General features: G+C 42.1%; 1 protein-coding gene across 4 annotated transcripts in view; it reads right to left on the bottom strand.

The window, feature by feature from the left end:
• The window catches only part of PRPF18 (pre-mRNA processing factor 18), a 56,238-nt gene extending 43,000 nt beyond the window's left edge, over positions 1-13,238 (bottom strand). The window contains exon 1 of one of the 4 annotated variants that reach the window (XM_070802100.1): positions 13,019-13,238. In XM_070802100.1, coding sequence (XP_070658201.1) covers positions 13,019-13,084 — 66 coding nt within the window. In that variant the 5' untranslated portion in view covers positions 13,085-13,238. The remainder of the gene's footprint in view (positions 1-13,018) is intronic. The other 3 variants (XM_070802101.1, XM_019973071.2, XM_019973072.2) reach the window with 3 other exon arrangements.
• Between the last annotated feature and the right edge of the window lie 287 nt (positions 13,239-13,525).

Below are 13,525 nucleotides of genomic sequence, written 5' to 3'. Positions count from 1 at the left end.
ACAAATGTGACTGTTAAAATACTGTCTAATGGAAAAATCAACATTTAGAAGATCAGCATAATTCAGCATAGCTGAGAAACTCATGATGTCACAAAGGCAAGATGTTATAAAACCATGCACAGGCAAAAGATTTAGGAGCAGAACAGACCAGAATACAATAGGTCTAGAACAGACCAAATCAACAGACTTTAATATCCAAAAGGCCCACTGATACAGGTCAGAACTAACTCTCAGCTAACCAACAGACTGGCTCCAAATAGGAAAAGGAGTACATCAAGCCTGTATATTGTCACCCTACTAATTTAACTTATATGCAGAGTACACCATAAAAACGCTGGGCTGGATGAAGCACAAGCTGGAATCAAGATTGCAGGGAGAAATATTAATAACCTCAGATATGCAGATGACACCACCCTTATGGCAGAAAGTGAAGAGGAACTCAAAAGCCTCTTGATAAAAGTGAAAGAGGAGAGTGAAAAAGTTGGCTTAAAGCTCAACATTCAGAAAACTAAGATCACGGCATCCGGCCCCATCACTTCATGGCAAATAGATGGAAACAGTGGAAACAGTGGCAGACTTTATTTTGGGGGGCTCCAAAATCACTGCAGATGGTGACTGAAGCCATGAAATTAAAAGACACTTGCTCCTTGGAAGAAAAGTTATGACCAACCTAGACAGCATATTAAAAAGCAGAGACATTACTTTGCCAACAAAGGTCTGTCTAGTCAGTTCAGTTGCTCAGTCGTGTCAGACTCTTCGCGACCCCAAGGAACTTTTTCCAGTAGTCATGTATGGATGTGAGAGTTGGACTATAAAGAAAGCTGAGCACTGAAGAATTGATGCTTTTGAACTGTGGTGTTGGAGAAGACTCTTGAGAGTCCCTTGGACTGCAAAGAGATCCAACCAGTCCATTCTAAAGGAGATCAGCCCTGGGTGTTCTTTGGAAGGAATGATGCTAAAGCTTAAAGTCCAGTACTTTGGCCACCCCATGCGAAGAGTTGACTCATTGGAAAAGACTCTGATGCTGGGAGGGATTGGGGGCAGGAGGAAGAGCGGACGACAGAGGATGAGATGGCTGGATGGCATCACCGACTTGATGGACGTGAGTTTGAGTGAACTCCGGGAGATGGTGATGGACAGGGAGGCCTGGCATGCTGTGATTCATGGGGTCGCAAAGAGTCAGACATGACTGAGCGACTGAACTAAACTGAATGCATTATTTGCCCTAATTATTGTATTTATTATTTCCTTTTTTCCAGTAACTTCCACATTGGTTCCTATAGTTCCTTCCTTTATTGTTTCAATTTCAGGATTTTGTCAATTTCTGTTAAAGGAGGTTTTTCTTTTTTTAATTAAGTCATTTCTATACTTTTATAAATGAAAAAAGCAAGTGCAGAAGAATGAATCTAGTATGCTGCCATCTTTATTTAAAAAGGAGAAAAGACACACCTTTGCTTCTTCACATTTGCTTCTAAAGCATGAAATAACTACAGGAGATCCCAAAGCTGACAATGTTGGCTGCTTTGGAGGAGGTGAACTGTTGGGGCACATGGGTAAGAAGGAAACTTTCTACTGCTCACCCGTTAGTATGTTTTGAATTTTGAATCATTTGAATGCATTATCTATTAACAATAAATTTAATTTTTGAAAACTAGTTTGCTTCTCATTTTAAAAAGCTATATTGGGAAAAATGTAGGTGTTTTTCTTCTTACTATGCGACCCTTCACTTCAGGGCAAAAGAAGGTCGTCCAAAACAAAAGGTTCCCTGCCAGGTTTCACTATCACCCTGCACACTTTTTGTTTAGAAACAAAACAGCAGTTTGTAAGGAAAGGAAGTCAAGCGGTGATTTCTATTTAAAACATTTTCTAAGGCACAATGAACACCAAACAAACTTAGGAGAGCTACGTTCACGACACAACTGACACTGCAGTATTTTACAACCTGAGATTAGTAACACATCCCCCTTCATAGGTAACTCGGCAGGATAGAGAACTTGCCCAAACTTAAAGAGCCCTCTGCAACGGAGCCCCAGTGAACCTGAGGACTTGTTAACTCCTTTTACGAAGTTAGTTTCCTTTCTAGCTATATTCCAAATCTTTGAACTCTACGTTTGCTGACTCAATGACAGAATATACAACACAGCCCTACAAACACAATCCTGAAAGCGGCTGGTAGCGATTTTAAGACAGCATGTGAACTGAAGGTAAATGTGTGTTCCCTCCTAAAGCATCTGAACTCTCCATTTGGACCTCTCACTCCAGCAGATTTTAAAAACAAGTTGAAGAGGGTATACATAAAAAGCACTTCTTTTAAAGACAGAGCCTCATTCCTGCATGGTGCTTCACACATGCTATTCTTGGGCTTTGTCCAAGTTGTACTGTCTGGATTATAAACCTGAGATTCCCAGGCCTAAAGAGAACAAATCTTTCTACCACATCACCTGAACCTCCAGCCCACACTAATGAAGAAGAGTCAAAACTAAAAACCACTGTTGCATTAATTAGAATCATCATTCCTTCCATCAGATTAAGATTTTTAGTGTTTACAAAAATGAACATCAAACACAAACATCATAAGAGTTCTACAAAAAGACACTGGAGAGCTAACAAATACACAGCCTGAACACCCAAAGCAGAACGTGAGAAATCACGAACCATGTGACAGGGTCAGTTTCCTGCTGAAGAATGGAAATAAGCCGTAAAGAGTATGGAGTAACAAACCCAATGGTTGGGCACCCAAACAGAATTTAAAGAGACATAATACTTTTCAAAGTATAAGAACTATAAACTGTCAAGGGATCCTGTTAGCTAGGCAATATATTTTCTCAATGATGCCATCCAAAGTAAAAAACTATACCAAAATTTACCTTGCACAGGTGAATTCTATGTACTTCATAATTATATATATTTGTATCACCATATGGGGGCTTCCCTGGTAGCTCAGTTGGTAAAGCATCCACCTGCAATGCAGGAGACCCTGGTTCAATTCCTGGGTCAGGAAGATTCGCTGGAGAAGAGATAGGCTACCCACTCCAGTATACTTGGGCTTCCCTTGTGGCTCAGCTGGTAAAGAATCCACCTGCAAAGCAGAAGATCTGGGTTCAATCCCTGGGTTGGGAAGACCCCTGGAGAAAGGGAAGGCTACCTGCTCCAGTATTCTGGCCTGGAGAATTCCATGGACTCTGTAGTCCACGGGGTCACAAAGAGTTGGGCATGACTGAACGACTTTCACTTTTTTCATATCACCATATATAAAATTAGACAAAAATGTATGTAAGAAATAAATGCCAATCTTATACAGGCTCCTTAATGAAGAAGTTAAACATACACTTACTGTATTATCCAACCATTTCACTCCTATGCATTTATTCAAGAGAAATCAAAGTATATGTCCAAACAGAAACCTGTACACTAATGTTCACAGCAGCTTTATCGTGATAGCCAAAAAATGGAAACAACTCAAATGTCTATCAACAGGCTAATGAATAAACAAATTGGGGGTATATCCATACAATGGTAGAAGACCATTCAGTAACAAAAATAATGAAATCCTGATACAAATGCATGAATGAATCTCAAAATTAGACTGAAAGAAAGCAGATGAGAGAGTCTGTATTAAACAACTCTGCATAAAACCCTAGAAAGTGCAATCTAAGTAACAGAAGGCAGCCCCACAGTAGTCTGTGGAAGGGTGGTAGAGCCCAGGGAAGGGGAAGAAAGCAGGCTCACAAGGGGCACAGGGAAACCCTGGGGTGAGGCAGACATGTTCGCGCTCCTCGCTGTGGTGGCGCCGCCACCGGTGCAGGCATGGCGTAACTCACTAAGCTGTGCACTCTAAATGCGTGCAGCTTACCGTGTGTCAAGGGTACCTCAATAAGGCTGCTTAAATAAGCAGCACAAGTGGAAGCAGCCTACGTGTCCACCAGTAAGCACGTGGATAAAGAAGATGCGGTACTTATACACACAGTGAAATACTACCTAGTCATAAAAAAGAACAAAAGTTTGCCATCTGCAGCACCATGGATGGACTTGGAGGGCATGTGCTAAAAGAAACAGGCAGAGAAAGACAAATTTATGTGGAATCTAAAAAGTACAACAAACTAGTGAATATAAAAAAGACAAAGCAATCTCACAGATAACAGAGGACAAACTGGTGGTTACCAGCGGAAAGGGTGGATGGCCAATATAGGGGTAGCGGAGTAAGAGGTACAAACTATTCCGTATCAGCTACAAGGACATACTATACAACACAGGGAACAGAGTCAGTATTTTATAATAACTGTAAGTGGAACAGAACCTTTAAAATTGTGAATCACCCTACTGTATACCTGGAACTTATATAAGTATAGCAACTATACTTCAATTAAAAAAACAAAATTAAACAGAGTGTTAGCATTTACACTGCCTGACTTTACAACTCACCAAACGGCAACAGCAATCAAGACAGTGAGGCACCGGCATAAAGATCAACAAACAGATTAGGACAAGAGAGCAGAGCAGAACAGAGCCACACAAACTATTACTGATTTTTGATGATACCAAACCATCCAAAGAGAAAAGAAAAACATTATCAATAAATGGTGCTGGAACAAATGGACATCCAAATACAATAAATCACACCCCTGCCTCACATCATACCAAAAAACTGATTCAAAAATTTTTTGTTTTTGTAAAAGATAAAACCATAAAGCTTTTAGAAGATATTATAAGAGAATATCTTACTCTCTTGAGTAAATGCTTAGGAGTAGAATAGATCGATCACTCAGCAGGTCTATGTTTTACTTTTAAGAAACTGCCAAACTGTTTTTCAATAGGTTACGCTATTTTATATTTCCAGATAGGATACACTCAACATTAATCATGAAAAATTGATAAGCTGGACGTCATCAAAATTAAAAACTTTTAAGAAGATGAACAGAAAACCCACAGTCTAGAAAATTCACAAAACATACTGACAAAGGAGTGATATCCATGATATATATAAAGAATTCCTTGAACTTACTAAGGTTAAACCAACCAATCCAATTTTAAAATACGCAAGTAATTTTAAGCCACATCACAAAAGATATACAAATAGAAAAACACACAAGACCTACTTAATATTAATTCTCAGGGAGATGCATACTAAAACCACAATGAGATATTACAATACATCCACCAGATTGGCTAAAGTTAGACTGAAGCACAAATTGCTGACCCAATGTCGAGATCCGAACCGTCTTACTTTGCTGGTGGAGATGTGACACAGTCTAACCACTCTGGGAGAAGTTCTAACAGCTTTCTACAAAACTAAACACATAACGAACACCATGACCTAGTAATTGCACTCCCCGGCATTTTCCTACGAGAAATGAAAACATAAGGCTTGCACAGGGACTTCCCTGGTGTTCCAGTGGCCAAGGCAGAGGACACAGGTTGGATCCCTGGTCCAGGAAGATCCCACAGGCCGTGGCACAACTAAGCCCATGTGCCACAACTACTGAAGCCTGCAAACCCAAGAGCCCGAGCTCTGCCACAGGAGAAGCCACTGAAATGAGAAGCCCGTGCGCCACCACTAGAGAAAAGCGCAACAAAGACCCAGCGCAGCCAAATACAAATCAGTGACTTAAAAAAATAAAAGACTTGCACAAGAGGGTCCACAGCTAAACCCTAGAAACAGCCCAGGTGACCATCCGCAGGGTAACAGATCAACAGACCGGGACATGTGTGCGACACAATACTCCTCAGCAATAAAAGGAACAAACAACTGACACACTCAACAACACGAATAAAATTCACATTACTCTGATTAAACACAGTGGGTCATATAAGAGTCCACAGTATGATCTCATTTACACGAAGTTCTAGGGCAGGCAAAGCCAATGGATGGCGGAAAGAAAGCGAAGCAGCAGTTGCTTCTGGGGATGGCAGAGGCTGACTGCAAGGTGGAGTGAAGACGATGTTCTGTACCTTGATACACACAGGGTCACACAGCTGCGTATGCATTTATCAAAAACCACTGAGTGGGACACTTACGATTTGTGTGTTTCTTCGTATGTATAGACAAACACTGTGAACACTAGTCAATGAAAAACATGTCAAATTATATTCTGGCAATTTTAAATACTTAAGGTAACGTGTAACAATGTCTGTAAATTAATCTGAAATGCATCAAGATCAGTACCTTGGCTTCAGGACCCTGTAAGCAGCTGGAAAACACTCATCTAAAGAGCCATCTTTGGTCATTTCATGCGGTTTCCCAGCTTTTTATGGTTCATCTGTTTTAGGTGAAATGGTAACGACTTAGCCTGTGTCTCTTGTCAAAGTGTGGAAAAGCTGCCTTCCACTATTCTAAAATGCTCTGCCTGTTTTACTGTCCTGAGGTAAACGCAGTTTCTGCACTGCTAGATGGATTGACGAATGGATATACAATGATGGACAGATGGACAGTCGAAGAATAAAGCAAATATATTAAAATGTTAATCGCAGGTTTAATGCAAATCTAGATGGCAGGCATATGGGTGTTCACAGTACAATTATTTTGAGTGTTCTGTACATTTAAAAGCTTTCACAGTGAAGTTCTGAGGAAAAACTTCTTTGCAGGAGATGTCAAGACATGGTACCAACATGACAAATTCCCTTCCACGCTGTTTTCTAACTGTACCAAAAAACCTGTGAAAGGCCCCTCACCAAGCGCTAAAGAGAGAAAGGTGTTAGAGAGTTTTATAGGAGGCTGTGGGAATGAAGGGAAAGTGTGAATATAGGCAAGCTGAAGGACTGGAATAAATGAAGAAGGGTCAGCAGAGTTGGGACAGCTGCCTGGGGCAAGGGATTCATGGGCACAGAGATGTTCCCCAGCCCAGAAAGAACTAGTTCTTGACCTTTTTGAGTCAAAGATCCCTTTAATAATATCGTCAACAGGAGGAGGCAACGTGGGGTCACAGATATATATACATGCTAAACTTTTTATTTATACACCATACCAGAAATGGCATGGACCTAACAGAAGCAGAAGATATTAAGAAGAGGTGTCAAGAATATACAGAAGAACTATGCAAAAAAGATCTTCACAACCCAGATAATCACGATTGTGTGATCACTCACCTAGAGCCAGAAATCCTGGAATGAGAAGTCAAGTGGGCCTTAGGAAGCATCACTAGGAATAAAGCTAGTGGAGGTGATGGAATTCCAGTTGAGCTATTTCAGATCCTAAAAGATGATGCTGTGAAAGTGCTGCACTCAATATGTCAGCAAATTTGGAAAACTCAGCAATAGCCACAGGACTGGAAAAGGTCAGTTTTCATTCCAATCCCAAAGAAAGGCAATGCCAAAGAATGCTCAAACTACTGCACAATTGCACTCATCTCACACGCTAGTAAAGTACTGCTTAAAATTCTCCAAGCCAGGCTTCAGCAATACATGAACTGTGAACTTTCAGATGTTCAAGCTGGTTTTAGAAAAGGCAGAGGAACCAGAGATTAAATTGCCAACATCTGCTGGATCATAGAAAAAGCAAAAGAGTTCCAGAAAAACATCTATTTCTGCTTTACTGACTATGCCAAAGTCTTTGACTGTGTGGATCACAATAAACTGTGGAAAATTCTAAAGAGATGAGAATACCAGACCACCTGACCTGACTCTTGAGAAACCTATATGCAGGTCAGGAAGCAACAGTTAGAACTGGACATGGAACCACAGACTGGTTCCAAATAGGAAAAGGAGTACATCAAGACTGTATATTGTCACTGTGCTTATTTAACTTCTATGCAGAGTACATCATGAGAAACGCTGAGATGGAAGAAGTACAAGCTGGAATCAAGATTGCCGGGAGAAATATCAATAACCTCAGACATGCAGATGACACCACCCTTATGGCAGAAAGTGAAGAACTAAAGAGCCTCTTGATGAAAGTGAAAGAGGAGAGTGAAAAAGTTGGCTTAAAGCTCAACATTCAGAAAACGAAGATTATGGCATCCGGCCCCATCACTTCACGACAAATAGATGGGGAAACAGTGGAAACAGTGGCTGACTTTATTTTTGGGGGCTCCAAAATCCTTGCCGATGGTGACTGCAGCCATGAAATGAAAAGACGCTTACTCCATGGAAGGGAACTTATGACCAACCTAGACAGCATATTAAAAAGCAAAGACATTACTTTGTCAACAAAGGTCTGTCTAGTAAAGGCTATGGTTTTTCCAGTGGTCATGTATGGATGTAAGAGTTGCACCATAAAGAAAGCTGAGTGCAGAAGAATTGATGCTTTTGAACTGTGGTGTTGGAGAAGACTCTTGAGAGTCCCTTGGACTGGAAGGAGATCCAACCAGTCCATCCTAAAGGAGATCAGTCCTGGGTGTTCATTGGAAGGACTGATGTTGAAGCTGCAACTCCAATATTTTGGCCACGTGATGCGGAGAGCTGACTCATTTGAAAAGACCCTGATGCTGGGAGGGATTGGGGGCAGGAGGCGAAGAGGATGACAGAGGATGAGATGGCTGGATGGCATCACCGACTCGATGGACATGGGTTTGGGTGGACTCTGGTAGTTGGTGATGGACAGGGAGGCCTGTCGTGCTGTGGTTCATGGGGTCACAAAGAGTTGGACACGACTGAGTGACTGAACTGAACTGAAACTTTTTCTAAACTCACAAAGAGCTGATGGGAACTCTGAAGTCCATCCAAAGGCTCCACTTAAGAACAGATGGTAACTGAAATCTGAAGGGGAATATGAAATTCAAATAAGAGAATTTGGGGGGACTTCCCTGGCGGTCCAGTGGTTAAGACTCTGTGCTTTCAATGCAAGAGGTGCGGGTTCAACCCTGGCCAGGGAACCAAGCTCCCACATGTCACGCAGCCCAGCCAAGAAAAGTAAATATATATGCATACATATATATATGCATATATACGAGAATTTTCAATGTGAAGTAGCCAAGGCCTAAACTTTAAGGAAAACCAACATTTAAGGGATAAAAACCAAACAATAAAAAAACAACAACAAAAGAGAAGCCTCTAAAGGAGATCAGAAATAAGTAGCCTGAAAAGTAGACGCAAATGCAGGACCTTGTAGCGTAAGAGGCCAAGGGAAGAGTGGAGAAGGTGGACCAGTCTAGTACAAATGCTCTTGAGGTTAAGAAACCATGGCAGTCACTGTGGCCCCTGATTAGGAAGGATTCAGTGTAACTGCCAGGGCAGAAATCAGGTTAAGGAGTAAGTGAGAAATAGAATTTAAGAAGCTTGGCTGTAAAGAAAAAGGACAGCTGTGTGGGTTTTTTTTTCTGATTTTATTCTTAATAACAGTTGTGTTTAAAAAACAAAAAAAGCAATGTACGTATGTTTGTTAAAACATACATACAGCACTGAAACATTCATACACACATCATGTGCGTTTCAGTGCTGCTAGAGATGAGCCAGTAGAGAGATTAAGACACAGGAGGAAAGGAGACAAGTGATATTTAGGTTCTGATGACGCTAATAAAGATGAGAGTTGGGCTCCAACATGTAAGTGGAAGGTGTGACCTAACATACAGCCAATACCTCATCCACTTTCACAGGAGAAAAGTGAGGAATTTATTGACTGATAGCTTCTCTTTATAAAACTGAAAGTAGGTTCCTTACAGTAAAGGATGAAACATTATTTAAAAAAAAAATCCTCTGTGGCACAGTGTAGTACCTTGCACAGAGGAAACATTCAATAAATATTGGAAAAAACAAAGCTAAAATTCTACCCAAAGTCCATCTTCCAAACTGCAACTCATAAAACTGCTAATTAAGCCCCACTGAGTGCTGTAGTGGCCTGGCTTTCCACGTGAATGAGGCTTTGTGTTAAATGAAGATTCACCAACACCAGGGCTCCAAAGCACTGGCATTCTAGCAACAGGGAGGCCGAATTTACCTCCACGTAGTTACACCTGGCAGAGCACTGAACACAGGGGACAGGAGGCCGCTTTAGAAGCTCCTCCAGTTCTGACAAAGGGGCGCTCACAAGCTAAGTATTTACTATATCCAGCTACTGGACTAACAGGAAAAAGCTGAGGGGCTTCCCTGGTAGCTCAGTGGTGAAGAATCGACCTGTCAATGCAGGAGACATGGGTTTGATCCCTGATCCAGAAGATCCCACATGCCAAGGAGCAACAGAGCCCACTGAGCCCAAGTTCTAGAGCCCAGAAGTCGCAACTACTGAAGCCCGCACGCCTAGAGCCCGTGACCTACAAGAGAAGCCACCGAAATGAGAAGCCCAAGCACTACAACCAGAGAGCAGACCCCACGTGACAGCACTACAGAAAAGCCCTCGCAGCAACGAAGACCAGCACGTTCTAAATGCTGCCAGAATTTAAAATTGATTAATTTAAAAAAGAAAAAGCTGGGACACCAAGCTCCATACAGGATGGATAAACAAGGTCCTACTGTATGGCACAAAGGACTGTAGTCAATATCCCATGATAAACCGTAATGGAAAAAATATGAAGAAGAACATATGTAACTCAACAACTATGCAGTAGAAGTCACAGCAGAAATTAAACACTACATTGTAAAATGACCAAAGAGGAGGTGGCACTTCTGGAAAAACAGTACAATAGAAATGGGCGTTTCCCAGCTACAGAAAGGGTAGTGAAAAGGATTCACCGACCCGCAACCAGAAATTGTTTAAAAAATGAAACAGGACAACGGATTAAAACAAAGAAATGTATGACAGAATCACATGTACTTAAGATAGGAAATGTTGCATGAAACTTTTTTCATACATATCAGATCGAAATATAGATTTAATTCTTACTATGCCTGGGGCGGTGGGAAGTTGGAAAGTTACTGATAGACACTATGATACAGAAAGATAAAGGCTATAAAGCAAACGATTCCGTATAAAATTATACGGCGGCAAAGCAAATGACGGTCTCCCCAGGCATTAAAAAGAAAAAGTGTCCAGTCTGGGCTTCCCCCATAGCTCAGTTGGTAAAGAATCCACCTGCAATGCAGCAGATCCCAGTTCAATTCCTGGGTCAGGAAGATCTGCAGAAGAAGGAATAGGCTACCCACTCCAGTATTCTTGGGCTTCCCTTGTGGCTCAGCTGGTAAAGAATCCGCCTTCAATGCAGGAGACCTGGGTTTGATTCTCTGGGAGGGAAAGATCCCCTGGAGAAGAGAAAGGCTACCCACTCCAGTATTCTGGCCTGGAGAATTCTATGGACTGTATAGTCCATGGGGTCACAAAGAGTCTGACTCCACTGAGCGACTTTCACTTTCACTACAGACATTGCCCTATGTTATGCAGGAGAACTCACCCACGCAGTGGGGACTGAGATCCACCCCAGAGCCAGGAGAAAATCACGCAACCCTCAGCTTCATCATCTGTGGGAAGAGCATACTAACTGCCCTATGTACCAAGCAGAGTTGCTGTAAAGCTCAAATGAGAAAGCATACTATGGTGCTTTGAAAAACACAAATTGTGTATGTTAAAGTAATTTAATTCTTAGATTAACCCTATGAACACCAGTTCTATGTTCACAGGTGAAGATAAACAGCTGGTCTGCAGTGGTTAAGGGAGTAAGCTTTAGAGTGGAAGAGGAGTCGTCCAATTCAGGCTCTCTCTCTTGCTAGCTGTGCAGTTCTGTGTCAATCTGTAAATCAACCTAGCTTCTGTTAGTTTCCATTTCCTCATCTGTGAATGGGAGCAACAAGTAACTTTATGGAATTGATGTACAAATTAAACAAGGTGTCACATATGAAGCCTTCTGCATACTGCCTTGCAGATTACTAACTGGAACTATGACTTTCAGTATTTTAATCCCCATCTCATGTATGTCCCTTTGCTGGCCCTAATTGGGAAATCAATCTTACCTCCTGGCCAGGGATATCTGAGTAATTAAATCAACTATCAAATTACAAAATTAAAGACATACCAGAAAAAGTTTATATATGATGATAAATTAAGAACAGTTACGTAGAATCAGTGTTTATAATTAATCATGTTTAAAGGTTGGTCTATTTCCAAGACAAAGAACCTGATTATGCAAATAAGCAGGTTGTAAACCCTGAGAATGCGCTGAGCTTTTCCTGATTCCATTTTCCCCGAAAATATTTTGTATTTCAACACCTGGCCCTTTCTAACACCCACTGTGCATTCCAACATCTAAATTAGCTTTTTCAAATACTCCAGAAACCACTCATCAAAGGTAAAAGGCCCCCAGTTAAGAGATGAAAATACCAAGTTACAAATATGAACGAGCTCTGCTCCACACCATTTGCTAAATAACACTCTAATTAGATCCACTTGATTATTTTTTAAAGTTTCAATGATTATGAAACCTCCATCTGCCAAACTAACAATCCCAACTTACACTAATCAAATACTTAAGTCAGGTGTTCTCAGAGTGGAGTAGTCCACAAGAGCCCCTGGGGTCGTTAAGACCCTCTGAGAGGGTCTCTGAGGTCAAAACTATTCTCAGTACTCAGGTATTATTTGCCCGTTCACTCTGTTACATTGACACTGAGAGTGAAAAGTGAGTCTCCTGAAGACTTCACAACCATCAAGACAACAGCACTAAACTGTACCAGCTGTCAGATTCGTCCATGCTGAGCACTAATGGAGTGGGGGCAGTTTCACTTAACTACCTCCTTGAAGTTGTAAAATTATTAATTTTCTAAGTCGTGGTCCTTAACCACATCTTTTTAATATCCTGTGCGACAAAACAGGAAGTACACATAAAGTGCAAAGCCTTCGTAAAACGACAGAAGTGAACGACCAGAAGAAGTGGGGCGGTCCGAAAAATACCGACAGACGGGAATAGGTGTGAGGGACAGCTGGGGGAAAGAGAACTGCCAAAGTCTCGGGTTTTCCTGCAATTCCCACACTTCCATCCCAAAGGCTCCCGAGTGAGTGCCAAGGGCACAGTGGGTCTAGCTGCGGCCTCTCTGGGGCCGCGGCGGGGTTCTGGCTGAGCCCCACCCAGCAAGGACCCTCTCAGCACCGTTCCCCTCTCCCCAGGCCCTCCCCGACGCACTCAGCTCCTCCGTCGCCAACGCCCACGACCCCAAGGCTCCTCACCACCAACAGGTTCCTGTCCTCCACCAGCTGCCGCTTCCGGAGGATCTCCGATTTCAGAACGTCCATCTTGCTGTCCGGGTTGAAGCTGTCTCAAGTTTTCTTTCTCCCGCTCCAGCTCTCTAGACCAAGACTTTTCACCCAGCCAGCCGCCACTAACCTACTTACACACAACCAGCCCAAACACCGGAGGACAACAACTGACAGGGCGGCTTCCGGCGGAAGCTGAGGTAAGCGAGAGGAGGGGAAAGAGCGCTCCAGGGCTCCTATTATTTACGTAGTCGCTGAGGGCCGGCGCCCCCTGGCGGCCCTCTCCGACAGCGTGCCTATAGTTTCCGCGGAAATGCGAACAAACATGGAAAATACGAACACGAGTCTTCTAAATGGATGCTGCATTAAAAAAATAATAAGTTATATACCTATGTCAACTATACTTCAGTTTTAAAAGAAGATAAAGGTTATACTTTTTTTGTACCTGCTACTTGAGGTGCAAAAGCTTCATAGCGGAAC

Source organism: Bos indicus, chromosome 13 (assembly GCF_029378745.1).
Source record: "Bos indicus isolate NIAB-ARS_2022 breed Sahiwal x Tharparkar chromosome 13, NIAB-ARS_B.indTharparkar_mat_pri_1.0, whole genome shotgun sequence".
NCBI lineage: Eukaryota > Metazoa > Chordata > Mammalia > Artiodactyla > Bovidae > Bos > Bos indicus.
This window is presented reverse-complemented; position numbering and strand designations above follow the sequence as displayed.